The sequence below is a fragment of the Physcomitrium patens genome, chromosome 18 (genome assembly GCF_059467195.1).
Source record: "Physcomitrium patens ecotype Gransden chromosome 18, ASM5946719v1, whole genome shotgun sequence".
Taxonomy (NCBI): Eukaryota; Viridiplantae; Streptophyta; class Bryopsida; order Funariales; family Funariaceae; genus Physcomitrium; species Physcomitrium patens.
The window spans coordinates 14901774-14915118 of record NC_143427.1 but is presented as its reverse complement, the minus strand read 5'-3'; the positions used below and the strand labels follow the sequence as shown (position 1 = coordinate 14915118).

General features: G+C 35.2%; 1 protein-coding gene across 6 annotated transcripts; it reads right to left on the bottom strand.

The window, feature by feature from the left end:
• Positions 1–5552: 5552 nt before the first annotated feature.
• LOC112295015 (glycolate oxidase 3) lies at positions 5553–9364 on the bottom strand. Of its 6 annotated transcripts, none has more exons than XM_024546105.3 (11): positions 9071–9364; positions 7993–8265; positions 7699–7823; positions 7551–7597; positions 7161–7363; positions 6952–7018; positions 6730–6792; positions 6551–6620; positions 6318–6418; positions 6071–6175; positions 5553–5949 (listed from the first exon to the last, which is right to left on the bottom strand). In XM_024546105.3, the coding sequence occupies exons 2-11, from the start codon at positions 8136–8138 to the stop codon at positions 5770–5772; spliced, it is 1107 nt and encodes a 368-aa protein (XP_024401873.1). In that variant the 5' UTR covers positions 8139–8265; positions 9071–9364; the 3' UTR covers positions 5553–5769. The 6 variants fall into 6 exon arrangements, with proteins under 6 accessions (XP_024401873.1, XP_024401872.1, XP_024401874.1 ...); XM_024546104.3 differs by having other exon boundaries at positions 9020–9347; XM_024546106.3 differs by having other exon boundaries at positions 9027–9171.
• Positions 9365–13345: the final 3981 nt, after the last annotated feature.

The following is a 13345-nucleotide window of genomic DNA, read 5'->3' as shown; positions in this document are numbered from 1 at the left end:
GTACATATTAAGAGTTGATATTATTGATCTTCTTCACCAAATTACTTAGGTAATGACCACATTGAAGATTTTGGGCCAAAGATAAATGCTAATAAGACTTTTTAGCTTCTTTTAGCATTGAATACCAGTTAAAGGCTTTGGATTCTGAGAGTCGATACATTTTATGAGATGGAAGATGATCCTTGCAACATGATAAGAGATTGATTCTCAAGAAGAATTGAGAGTATTTCTTTGCTAGATTAGAAACTTGAATTTTAAACATAGATGAACAAAAAACATCAAAGCATTATTAGAGGTATCATGAATTTGTTCAGATAAAGAATGTTCCTAATTATCTCAAAAAGAAGAAAGCCTTACAGATGAAGAAGACTAAGCTAAAAATTGATATGGCTAAAAAATATATATATATATATATATATATATATAAAGAAGCAATTAGAGTATATTTATTATAGTAAATTTAACCACAATGAAGATAATTGCTTTATATTACATTCATACAAATAATTTGCTTTGGATTAAAAAAAGACTTCAAAAGCTAAAATTACTAAGTTAGAAGAAAGATTCAATAGTGTTCCTTCATTAGGCCAAGTCATCAGATTTTATGTCGCTTTTAGAAGTGAAATAAATTCTTCTCTAAAAAAATTTATGTTTGGTACATTGGAACAAATGGTGGTTGCAACTACCACATATGCCCAAACAATAGTTAAAAATATGGCATCTATAATAACTGAGATATTAAAATCTTTGTCTAGCCATCTAAGTAATCGTGGAGATCCTAATACTCATGTGTAATTGTGTTTATCTTTTGACCTTACAGATGTTAATTCTACAAGAAAGTCTTTTATTTTAACTTCAATATAAGATGAAGATATTAGTATTAAAAATACGGTATATACTTTCGCTTACAAAGTATTGAATATTTTTATATTTTTTAGTGTTGACTTATTGACTTTAGAATTTAAATCAATATGGATCTTTCAATTGGTTGATAAAATATTAAAAGACAAAGTATCTATGCTATCATTAGAAAGAATTCAAGCAGTAATAAAGTCTTTAATATAAGAAAATTTGGCTTAGTTATAAGAAAAATTTAGAATTAAAGCTTTTACCATATTTGATAAAGGTCACTTAAAGGCAATATAAATCCTTGAGTTGAGGTGCCATTGGCTACAAAGATAGCATTTTTATCTAATGTTGTAGCTAAATCTACTTAAAAACATCAAAATTTGCACCTATGAGTTGTATAATTAATTAACAACAATAACGTGGTTGTTATTAGCTCTACTAGTGGCAATACCATTTATGCTACATTTCGCATGTTATCCTGGATTTTGACACTTAGCTAGTTATGATTGATAAGCGGCTTGCTCAAGAATTAGGTTTCACTCCTATAGACTTAAAATCTTGTGTTTTCATGATTTTCACTTTAATAGGAGGCACAAAGCGAGCTATTCGCTATACCAAACAATCTTTGCAATTAATATTTTATATTAGATCTGGTCCACTTTATTCACACTTGTTTTTAAAGTATTTAGTAATTAGTGCCATCAACTATGATATTTTAATGGATCACCAAGCCATTTATCTATTTGATTTTCGGCTAGATAATTAGATTGAAAAAGCATATATTTGACCGAGATGGTCTACTAATGATAGAAAAAAAAGAATTTATTCTAATCACATTTTTAGTAATTGCTATAATTATGTCAATACAAATTTTATTTAGTTATAGTACATTGGCATCTCCTTTGCCTTATAAAATGATTCTATTAAAAGAAAATTTAACATTTATATTCCATTCTATAAGATCAATTAATCCACCATTTTTAGAAGTTTATACAAAATACTAAAAATAATCCATCTGCTCCTTGAAAAACATGTTCATAATTTTTTTGTCAATGTAAAAAGATTGTATCTTCATTGGATATATTGAAAATACCAAAATTTTTTCTTTTACCTACATTGGCCTAATCTATTCATTGGCATCTACTAAATGAAGGTATTACCCTTCTAGAGCTCTTTGTAGGTATTAATATAAGTTTAGCAATAGAATTAAAAATTTGGCTTATAGTTTGATGGTATATTCATGTAGATACTAAAATTATACCTAATTAAAAAACTCAATATCATTTTTAAAGATTTTTGGATATGTATTCTAAAAAACTACAACCTCTTGCCATTCTTAGTTTTTTTAGTCAATTTCTTCTTGATTTTACCTTCATTAGTGATGAAGATTTGAAGATATTAAGCAACATAGACTTATTGATTATTGGATGGCTTTATCAAGGTCATTCTTGTAATGGAGCAAGTCAAGGATTAGATGATCATTGATTCAATTTATTTACAAATTTGATATAGCTCTCATAATGGTCGTTTACATATCAAATCACACCTTCTAGATACATTTATAAAAATGTACTATTATTCTAGGAGATTTGAATACTAGTATTGGAGTCTTATTAATATATTAATAAATTTCTTAGTCTTTCAACTTATACAAATGTTGCAGCTTTAAACTCCTATGCCTATCGACTTTGTTTAATTTAGACTAATTTGAAATTATTTTACATGCATACAAAAGTTTTTTCTAGAATTAAACGACCTTTTGGACACCATGTTGATGATATCTTGGATGATAATTAAATTTCTTTGATTGTTACTAAGGCTAATGAATTTCTTCTTGCCTTGGTTAATAAGCTGGAACCACCTTGTCGTGCATTTCTTACATTTGTAATATTTTCAATATCATTTGTATTTCAAGCACATAGACTTGATATAGTTTAAAATGTCAATTTATAAACCTATGAAGAACCTAATGTCAATAAAAGAGAACATACCATAGGCTTTTTAACTAGTACGACAATTGCTTATGATCTTACTAAAAGACAACATTATTTATTCTTAAGTTAGGCTCTGGTCCTCAAAACTTTAATATGGATTTTTGGCATATGTATTATTATTCAAAAGCATCTTTATGACCATATTAGTACTCTAAAGTCAAAGTATAATGGTCAAATGGTAGTTGATCCTGAATTTATTAAAGTTGAGGAATCCAAGTCATTTTTTTGCTTACAAAGACATACAATTGATGAACTACAAGCTAAATATGTCTTTGTAGTTTTAGCTAAAGACTTAGAGAAAACAAATGCTTAAGAGACTCTCTCACGAGATTTATTTTTGAAAGATACTCCATGTTCTACCAACATTTCTAATATTTATAAATATTATGGTAATGAAATCCTTCATTTAGTTAGAGTGAGGATGTTGAGGACATAGGAGTTATTTCTTCAACAAATTAGCAGTTAAAGGCTGTGTTAGTATATAATAGTATTCCATTAGTGATAGAAGAGACCACACAGTTTGATCATTGGCCATTGGAATTAGGGCCATATCTTACAGATGTCAAAGTATGAAGGATACGAGCTTTTATCTGCTTATATTGTAATTGTTTTGCTTTTAGTCTTGAAGATCTTAAAGATTATAAAGACAATCCTATTCACATCAAATTGAAAAATGATCATTCAATCATTTGATGACCTTACAAGCTTAATGCCTCAAAAAAAGCTAGTATCTAAGCTCATTGTCAAGAATTATTGGTTGCAAGCTTGATTGAACTTTCCAATAGTGAATATGCTTGTGCTATAGTCATACTTGCAATAAAGGATATTTTTGGCAATTAGATAGAGAAGCAAATGTATAGAGACTACTATTTAATTAATTGTAAGACTAAATTTCATCAATATTTAATACTAATGCTAGAAAAACTATTTGATGTAGTAGGATTTTCCTGAGTATTTAGCACTTTGGATTTAAAATTTGGTTATCACCAATTATTATTACTTGTTGAAGTTTGGATGAAGACAATATTTTAAAAAGTTGATTAGGATAACAAGGATTAATTCTATAATTGGAATTTTTTATATTTAGTTTTAAGAATGCCTTAGTTGAATTTCAATGGATGATGGATCAAGTTTTATCTGGCTTGTCAAATGTTAGATTCTACATTGATGAGGTTATCATTTTTAGTAGTATCTCATAAGATCATGTGAGGCATTTATAAATAATATTTAAGCAATTATGATAACAAAGATTGTACTTATATCATGAAAAGTGTTAATTCTCCATAAATGATTACCATACTTAGATCACATGATTATTCCATGAAGTCTTAGCTTACAACAAAAAAAAGTAGATGCCTTGCAAAAAATCTTAATACCTAGTGATATTTCATGATTTCAGGCTTTCTTAGGATTGACAAACTACTACCAAAGGTTTGTTAAAAACTTTAGCATCATTGCCAAGTCTTTAAGTATTCTCACAAGTAAAAATCAACTATGGACTTAGAATCATACATAAAAATATATATTTAATATATTGAAGTAAAAGTTGGATTTAACTCTAATGTTTCAATGTTTGGATGCCAATAGACCTTTTTAATTATACACAAATTGAAATACAGTAGAATTGGAAGCAGCCTTGACATAGAAGGATGATAATGGATGGAAATATGTTATTGTATTTACTTCTAGAAGTAATAGCAATGTGGAGTAAAAGAAGAAGCTTTGGCAGCAATTTAGGCCATTGCTCACTTTTGAACATACTTGTATAATCAATCATTTATATTGATAATTGACCATCAACCTTTGAAGTAGCTTATTGGCAAGCTTTCAAGATAGGCTTTATTGCTTCAAAAATATGACTTTGACGTTGAGCATCAAGCATGCATTATCAATTTAAATGTAAATTAACTATTACCTATTATGAAAGAAGAGAGTTTCTTTGGAATTTTGAAGCTTTATATACTAAAGCTTTAACAAACTATTATACTATATTTAGAAATCATCCTAAGATAGATGGCCTAACTAAGCACATTGTTCAAATTGTCAAACATAGTTTACATATATATAGATTACTTCATGGCAGCATTGTGATTTAGACTTGATGTTGTCGTGGATTGTGATGGATTTTTATTTCAATAGATAAGTATTTTTAGCATCTTATAGTCCTTATTAGTTTTTATATGGATAAAAGCCAATTTTACCCAACTCAATACGTAAGAAGCTAATTCTAATTATGCCAAGAGCATTCAAAGAATTATGCTCCTTGTCATCTTCTTATTGCTAACTCTATACATTTTGAATTGGTAGTTGTATCAATTGGTCTTCCTTGTTTTATATGTGGTGAAAATAAAGAAACTTCTATTATGCTTTTGTGTGATCAAGGCTAACGTGGGTAATATATGACATACTTGACACTACTTTTTTCGATTTTCCTTTCAGGAGATTAGATTTGCCCTTGTTATAAGAAGACTTCTAGTCATGCTTCATCTCTTGATAAAGATTGAAGAGTTCTTCTATTGTGTTTGTCACACACCTTAGTGATCTAGTTGCTACAACACTAGTTTGGAGGAATACAATTCAACATTCACATCAATATCATTGAACAACATTCAAATCTTATGAAAAGTGTCAAGAATGCCTAAACTCCTTGCAAATTTTGAATTCAAATGCTCGGAACTTCCATGCAAATAGTTTCCAACCGACATTAAATGATATCCAAACCCAAATTTGTTTATTACTTCTCGCATCACATTTGATGTGCTAAAAGAAAAAGAAAAGAAGGGAGCACGGAATAAGGAAAAGATAGACGAGAAAAAGAAAAGACGACGACGACGACGACGATCGTCGTCACTGTCGGTGTAGAAAGCTGCGTCCCATCGACGACGGCCGCAGCTTTGATTGCAGGAGAAACAATTTGCTCGGTGCTTCACAGCTTTGCGTGAAACCTCTCCACCTCGGTCTGAACGTGAGCTCGGCTGATGTCTGAGACCTTCGTGCAGCCCGCGAGCGCCATGGCCAACTCAAATTCGTCTCGTAGCATCTGCAGGACCTTCTCGACTCCTTGCTGGCCGTCGCATGCGAGCCCAAATACTACGGGCCTTCCAATCTGTGCAAGCGAAAAACAATCAGAGAAAGAGCTGGAGGGGCGCGATTCAAGACTGGAATCCTACTCCCATGCCGTGAAATTCTTTACTGGAGAAGGTGGAATTTGGATTAGGGTTACTCACGAAAACGCCAGATGCGCCGAGAGCGAGCGCCTTGAGTACGTCGGTCCCGCGACGCACGCCTCCGTCCAGAAACACGGGTAATCTACCGGCTGCGGCTTGCACGACCTGGCACACAATGGATGGAAAGCTGGGAACACATTCTGCAGGTTTTTGCGTAGTGGATATAGAATTTTTCTTGCGAGAAATGGGTTTGAGTGCTGCACATGAATGAACTGATGGTGAGTGAGTGAGTGAGTGAGTGAGTAACCTCCTCAAGAGCTGAGATCGTTGCCGAGACGTGATCGAGCTGTCTGGCTCCGTGATTTGACACTATGATGCCGGCTGCGCCGTTTTGAATTGCAAGCTTGGCTGTGGACATCACCAACGAGCCATGGATGAGTCAGTAAGAGGCGTCACTACACAATGAAAGCGTCCTTGCATTGGAGGATAGTTGATTGCAAATATTCTGCGGAAGAGTTAGCTTGCGGAGAGGACACGTACTGTCTTCGGCGGTGATGACTCCCTTGACGAGGATAGGGAGCTCGGTGATCGATTGCAACCATTTCACGTCCTGCGAAAGAACGAGAAAAGCATTTTCAGAGAAGAAGAAAACACTGCTTTATTTCTTTTTGCATAATATGCAATGCCGTTGATAAGGGATAGCATGTTGAGCTACGCACCTTCCAGCTCAGAGACCTGTCGATTTGACCGGCGACGTAGGAAGCCAATCCGGAATCCTGGGTCTGTGTGATTGCAATACAAACCCACCGCATACAGAGGTAAGTGCGTGTGGTGGCGAGAAGTCAGAGGCTGTAACATTCGAGAAACGTCAGAAGAAAGGTCCACACGTTGCAGTAAGAAGAGAGGAGATGGCAAATAGGCATCGATCCAAATGATCCTACCTTGTCCATCTGTCCAAGGTCCAGCCCCTCAAAGTTGGCGAGGGTGAGGTGTTTCGGCAAGGCGAATCTGCAGGATGATGGGAAAGATGTTGGAGGCATAATGCCCTTAAGTGATCGTGCTGAGAAATCAGAATTGAGAGTTTTTCTATACACGAATTTTGATTGCTGTATGAGGGCAATGCATGGCGAGGGTGAGTGCATGACAATACCTGTTCTTGATGTCAGACTCTCGGCGTCCGAGACGAGGAGTGTCGACTGTGAGCGCTATGGCATTGAAGCCCGCCCTCTCGGCACGGCGCACAAGCTGGGCCACAACATTCCTGTCCTTGTAGACGTAGAGCTGGAAGAAGCGGATGCCGGGGCCGACGGAGGCAACCTCTTCCACGCTGCTGGTAGACCATGAGGAGAGCGTCTGCAACAAGTTAACAAATCCATCACTAAATTCGTAAGCACGTTTTTTCTTCTTCGTTGCCTCGGTTTTCTTCGTTTGTTTGTTTGTTTTTGTGCCTGTTTTCTTTTTTCTGGTATCCTTTTTTGGTCCAAAAAAAATCATTAGAAGCGCCATGCAGAATGATTTCTGATTGTACAGATAATCTTACCATGATTGTGCCGGCCTTAGCGGTGGCCCTGGCAGTAGCCAATTCGCCTGCACCTCAATCACATTATCATATTAACTCACAAAATTCGAAGAGAAAGACGTCGTTGATGCAATTCAGAATTTGCAGCGGAGGGGAGAAGAGCAGCTACCGTCGGGGTGAGCCATCCTTTGCATGGCAGTGGGAGCAACCATGATGGGCATAGAGATGTTGAACCCCAAGACATTGGTGCTCAGATCGACTTTGGTGACATCGATAAGAATGCGGGGACGAAATCTGAATGGCACAACAAAAGCGAAACCTTCTCAAATTAGCGAAAGTTCTTCCGTGCCTTCATGCGAATTTTGATTGCTACTCAAGCATTGCAATCGAGGGGGGGGGGGGGGAGAGAGAGAGCGAGAGAGAGAGAGAGAGAGAGAGAGCATGCAAGTGAATTGCAACTCACCTGATGCGCTCGAAAGCGCTACGATTCTCCTTCAAAGTCCATTGGTCCTCAGCGCCGGAGGCGTAATAATCGTACACCATCTTTGGCAGCTTCTGTCGCGCTAGTTCCTCATACTCGGACACGTTCACGATCTCGGTAGACGGCATCGTGAGGGACGGAAGTAGACTCCGACTGTCCGCGTGCAAAGCTAATTCCGCTCAAAAGCTTCACTGTAGTAGAAGCGCTCTAGTGTCTACAGTATTACCGTAATTGCTCCTCGCTGTGACCGCGACTCTGCGTCACACAGAACCTGACAGTGTCAGAAGCATTCTGCGATACAGATTCCTCATTGATATCGAACTGGGTTTCTCAACAAATACGTGCCAGAACTCAAAATTCCACAAGCACGCACTGTAACACGAACTCCAAACCTCACAGATCGGTTGAAGTGCAGCTAAGAACCTTTCCTGTCAACCGAGACTTGTAGCGTTTGACTGGGAAACAACTAAAACAAGGAAGTGCACTGGAGTCGCTATTATTTTTAATCTTATCGAAGTTTCGTGATTGTTTGATATTGACACGAGGTTGGCGACACCGCTGTCAGCCCCAGCGAGGCACGATAAGACCAGCCCAGAAATCTCGCAAATATTCGGCGCACACGACCGCATTCGTCTCCACCGAACGCACTCATTATCTAACCAAATTGAAACCAGAAACTACACCTCGCTACCCATTCCCTGCATTGCTTGACAGCATCGCCAGACGAACACCCAGCATGGCCATCTCCACACCCACACCGACTCCCCCAGCGCGAACGATCGGCAGAATTTTGCGAAACTCACCAGCATTTGTCGCAACACAACAAACACAATCCACCTCCAAACTCCTAATCCTCGCAATCCTCATGAGAAAGCTTCCGCATCGATCACGAAGACCTCCAAATTACAACCCAAAAAAAAAAAAAAAAAAAAAAAAAGAAAAAGAACTCGACTTGTACACAAAGCAAAACAAAAAAGTATAATCCGCAAAAAGTAGAGAGAGAGATGACCATGCACTTGGAAAACCGTAGCCAGGTCAGCAGTCGGATGGCATGGAGGACCTGGTGAAATCGAAGCAAATCAGTGCTGGAGAAGAATATACAAACGAAAGGGGAATCGAAGCAAGCAAGAGACTGATTGCCCAGCCCTTCATTCAACAAAACGGCCCCTCCTCTTTCTTTCCTTTCCTAAACCCCCTTCTCTTTTGGTGCCTCTCGCTCTCTCTCTCTCTCTCTCTCTCTCTCTCTCTCTCCAAACTGCCTTCGTATTTCGTCGCAGCTTCTGGTTGCTAAATTTTGGGTGGCAGCAGCGGCGTCGCGGCAGACGATCCAGAAGTGTATCGAGCGAGGGAGGGAGGCATCGATGCACACGGGCTCCTCCTCCTCCCCGTCCTCCTCGTGGTCATGGGTACCAGTGTGGGCATGAGTCACCGTCTCATGGGTACAAACCAGTCTGGGTATGGGTGAGCTGCTTCCGTGAATTACTCAGCCCTGCACCCGCCGCACCTGCCGTGGTGGCACCGCCTCGGGATTTGCCTGCATCCAGATTAATTTGATGTATAAATATATACTTACTAATGAAAACTCGTGTCATTGGCCATGAAAAAACATTGTTTTTGTTTGCAGCTTCATATGACATGAAACTCCATGTTGCATGTCATTCCATATTGTGATGCTTGAGAGCTCCACAACTAGTGATCTCGCAATGTTACTCTATGAAATTTGCAGCAACAGCATGCATATTTTGATCTCTGAATGATCAAAAGTTGAGTTATTGTTCCACTTTTGCTTCACTTTTGATGAAAAAAATAAGATTTATCTCCTTTGGTTTATCACATCGGTTTATCCTCCTCACTAGTTTTACATAAGAGATTCACACACACACTCTTCTTAAAGAACATTATAAAATGATAAAGAAGGATTTGTAGAAGAGGATGACTTTTTATTATTATTATTTTAATCTAATTGGATCATGACACCTATAAGTCCACTTAGAAAGGTTGTAGTCCAAAAGTTTTGTTTATGTCTTTTATTTAGTAAAAAAAAGTTACAAAAATAGTATATAGTGATAAGAAATTATAGAATGGATCAAATTGTTATTTTTAATATTATGCTTTTGTATAAGGTAATTTATACCTTTATTAATATTCATTTATTTATAGATTTATTGAATGAATATTTGGATATTTTAGATATTTCATAATACGAGTTTTCAAATTTTTATATCAATCACTTCTTATGGAGTGCCTAAAGCATATTTCAAGGAACATTGTTGTTTATAATATTATTAAAAAAAATGTCTATTCTAATTTATATTTTCTTCTCCTAATTTTTTTGTTAATTATCTCAAATAGAAAGCCAAACAAGAGAGGTTTTTTTATATTGATCAATTACAAACTTTGAAAGATGTTGCTTCTTGTCTACATTTCTAAGTATAATAATTTCCTATAATCGTTTATTAAATACAAGTCTATTTGTTATACAAAACATAGAGTGATAAGCATAATTTCACCCACTATCTTATATTACTAATGAACATTGTAAGCTTTAAAACAATCTTATTAGACATTCTTTTAAAAAGAATATGAAACAAAACCAGTCTATCTCAAGTATCCTAGACCCTTCTAATCCTTAGCAGCATAAAACCTCATTATAAGGTAGGACAAACTAGACCAGAATAAAATTGAATAAAATTAAATAGAATGATATATGAAAGACAAAACTAAGCAACCGATGTCGTGATGTAATACGACTATATAGTGAAACTATAATCAAAATTAAATTTCTAATTAATATTTAATTATCTTGGTTCAATAATAATTCAAGGTATCTAAACATGGCTTTTATAAAAGCCTCTTGGATTATTTTCTTATCTTAATAGTTAGTAGGTTGAAGAATAATTAGTAATTTTACCTTCTAGCTATAGAGACTCTTTTATTACCTTAGAAAGACCATAAATTAATAAAATCAGATTAAAAGAGGTAAATAATTAATATAGTTGATACTAGGGTTAAGTTGAAGGTAGGATTGGGCTAAAAAATCCTTAGGATATACTAGATTGATACCTCGGGATTGACTGTTTGTGAGACAGGATCAAAATCAGACCTCCGGACTCTAAAATGACCACCTAGGACAAAATAGGGATTCATTCAAAGATTATAGATTAGAATTTGAGAGCTAGATTAGAGCTTATTTCAAAGACATAAAATTGGTTTTGATAGGATTTGGGAGGAGTTAGCAATTGTTGTTGGAAGTCAAGGTTTTTATTAGCAACTTGGGATTTATGCAATGAAATTAGGGCTAGCACTCTCAGCTAGTTCATAAAATTGGTGTTACTTCTATATTCCAAATTTTGATAATGCTTGGATAATTACATTTTCTCAATGTATGTGAGATTTTGTAATAATCTAACAATGCAATTGGGAGATATCTAGATTTTGGTACAAGAACATATCATAAGTTGGCAGTTAGGGGTTGGATAGGATTTCTGTGACATCTGGAGATCTACTAGTCGGATCAAGGCGAAATTTGGCATAGTGTTGATGGACTTGAAGATCAAGGTGCACACCAATTTTGAGTCTAAGTTAATGGTTGGAGAAGGATGAATCACTATTGGAACTTTTGTTTCACATTTCAAGTTGGAACTTTTTAGATTGTTCCTAGATAATGGATCCTACTTAGATAACCGCCTTAAATTCCTTTTAGAAGGTTCTATAGTAGGCTCTACTTAGATAATTGTTCTAAATTCTTTTTAGAATATTCCATAGTAGGTCCTATCTTTTCCACTAATCTAACCTCAATTCTAGAAACTTCTATAACTTTTCAAATATGGTTTTAGTTATCTATTCTTATTTGTTAATAATATAAATATTTTATTTATACCCTGTTATACTTAATCCCTCTCCATTATTACAAAACGCCCTCATTTTGCTCTCAATGATATCTACAAATTGCCTCTTAGCAATGGATGCAATTTAGTCAGAGTTGCCATGTTGCATCATGGATGGGATAACCTTTCTAAAGAATTTTGTACTCAAGTTATGGATGTCCACTTCCACAAAAACGTAGCAATGCTCCAAAATGCTATCTACTTCATATTCTTGTTGGTCATCAATTATAACTGGTGATGGTAGTCGTTGATGTCAATTCGGAAAGCGTTTTGGCTCGGTATGAAATTCCTTCAGTTGCAAAAAATGAAAGATTGGATGGACTTGAATATGTCGTAAAAGCTTGAGAGGATATACAACATCAAAAATCACTAGAAAAATGTAAAAGATTTAAGCCATCGAGGTACCAATTTATGGATTTGGATTGATGTAACAAGTGACGAGTTGGCATTGGAGAGTAACACTTGGTTATCCGTCCACAAGGTCTTATCCGCATACTCTTTCTATCAATTTTGTGCAATAAAGAGGCGGTGTCGTACCTCTTATAAGGCTATTATTGTATTGTGGTTTGGTTGCTATGTAAAAATAATGTGATTATATACTTAATGTATAATTTATTTAGTAAAATGAGCAAATATTATGTGAATCTTATACAAAAAAAGGTTGAAGAAGGATTTTGGTAGCAAAAAGAGTGGTTAGGGCATCCATATGGATGAATGGAGATGGATGATACAAATTCTTATTCCTATTGGTCAAAAATGTTGTCCAATAGAATTCAAGGAGATTGCCCGAGGCCATATTAGAAATTAGAGTTAGTCTTTTAGGAGGATTTGAACATCAAAGGCTAAAATTGACAGTTTAAAAATTTTGTTATGGTTTTGGTGAAATTTTTGAGTTATTTGGAGTTATTATGAAGGAGATATAGGTGCTCAAAGTAGAGGTATTGATTTTGTACCTACTGTCACTCTTTTAAATATAATCCATGCATACAAAAAACAATAGAGGATTAGCGACTAGAATTGAACATAATACTTTTTCAGCAATATTTTATATATACTACTTGATGAATTCTAAGCTGGAACAAAGGAGATATTAGAAGTTGAAGTCAGCACTTGGAATCTAAGGAGTAATAACTAATTCAAATTACTAGTCGTTGTGTTTTGAGTTATATCTTAGGTAATTTGACAAGATTTTGGTTGAAAATCTCTAAAAATGTATATTTTCATGTTACTAAACTTTATACACAAGTTTTGTGGCATTTAAATTTTGAGCTAATGAGATATGATGAAATCAGTATATGAATGTCTGTAAAGGTGATATGTACCAAACCTGCTTTTGAATAGACAACATTTGGAGTTCAGTAATGAATTTATGGTTGATTTTTTGTGTGGTAGAAGTTAAGAGTATTATCTGGCTTTTCAAAAAATTTGAGCTCAATTCAATGGTTGGA

Bases quoted from the DNA above. Each gene is read 5' to 3' on its own strand.
- LOC112295015 (XM_024546105.3), bottom strand. From the start codon at position 8,138: ATGCCGTCTACCGAGATCGTGAACGTGTCCGAGTATGAGGAACTAGCG. The intron at 6,419-6,550 runs GTACGTGTCCTC...TGATGTCCACAG, and splicing joins AGTCATCACCGCCGAAGACA to CCAAGCTTGCAATTCAAAAC. The intron at 6,176-6,317 runs GTTACTCACTCA...ATTGTGTGCCAG, and splicing joins CGATCTCAGCTCTTGAGGAG to GTCGTGCAAGCCGCAGCCGG.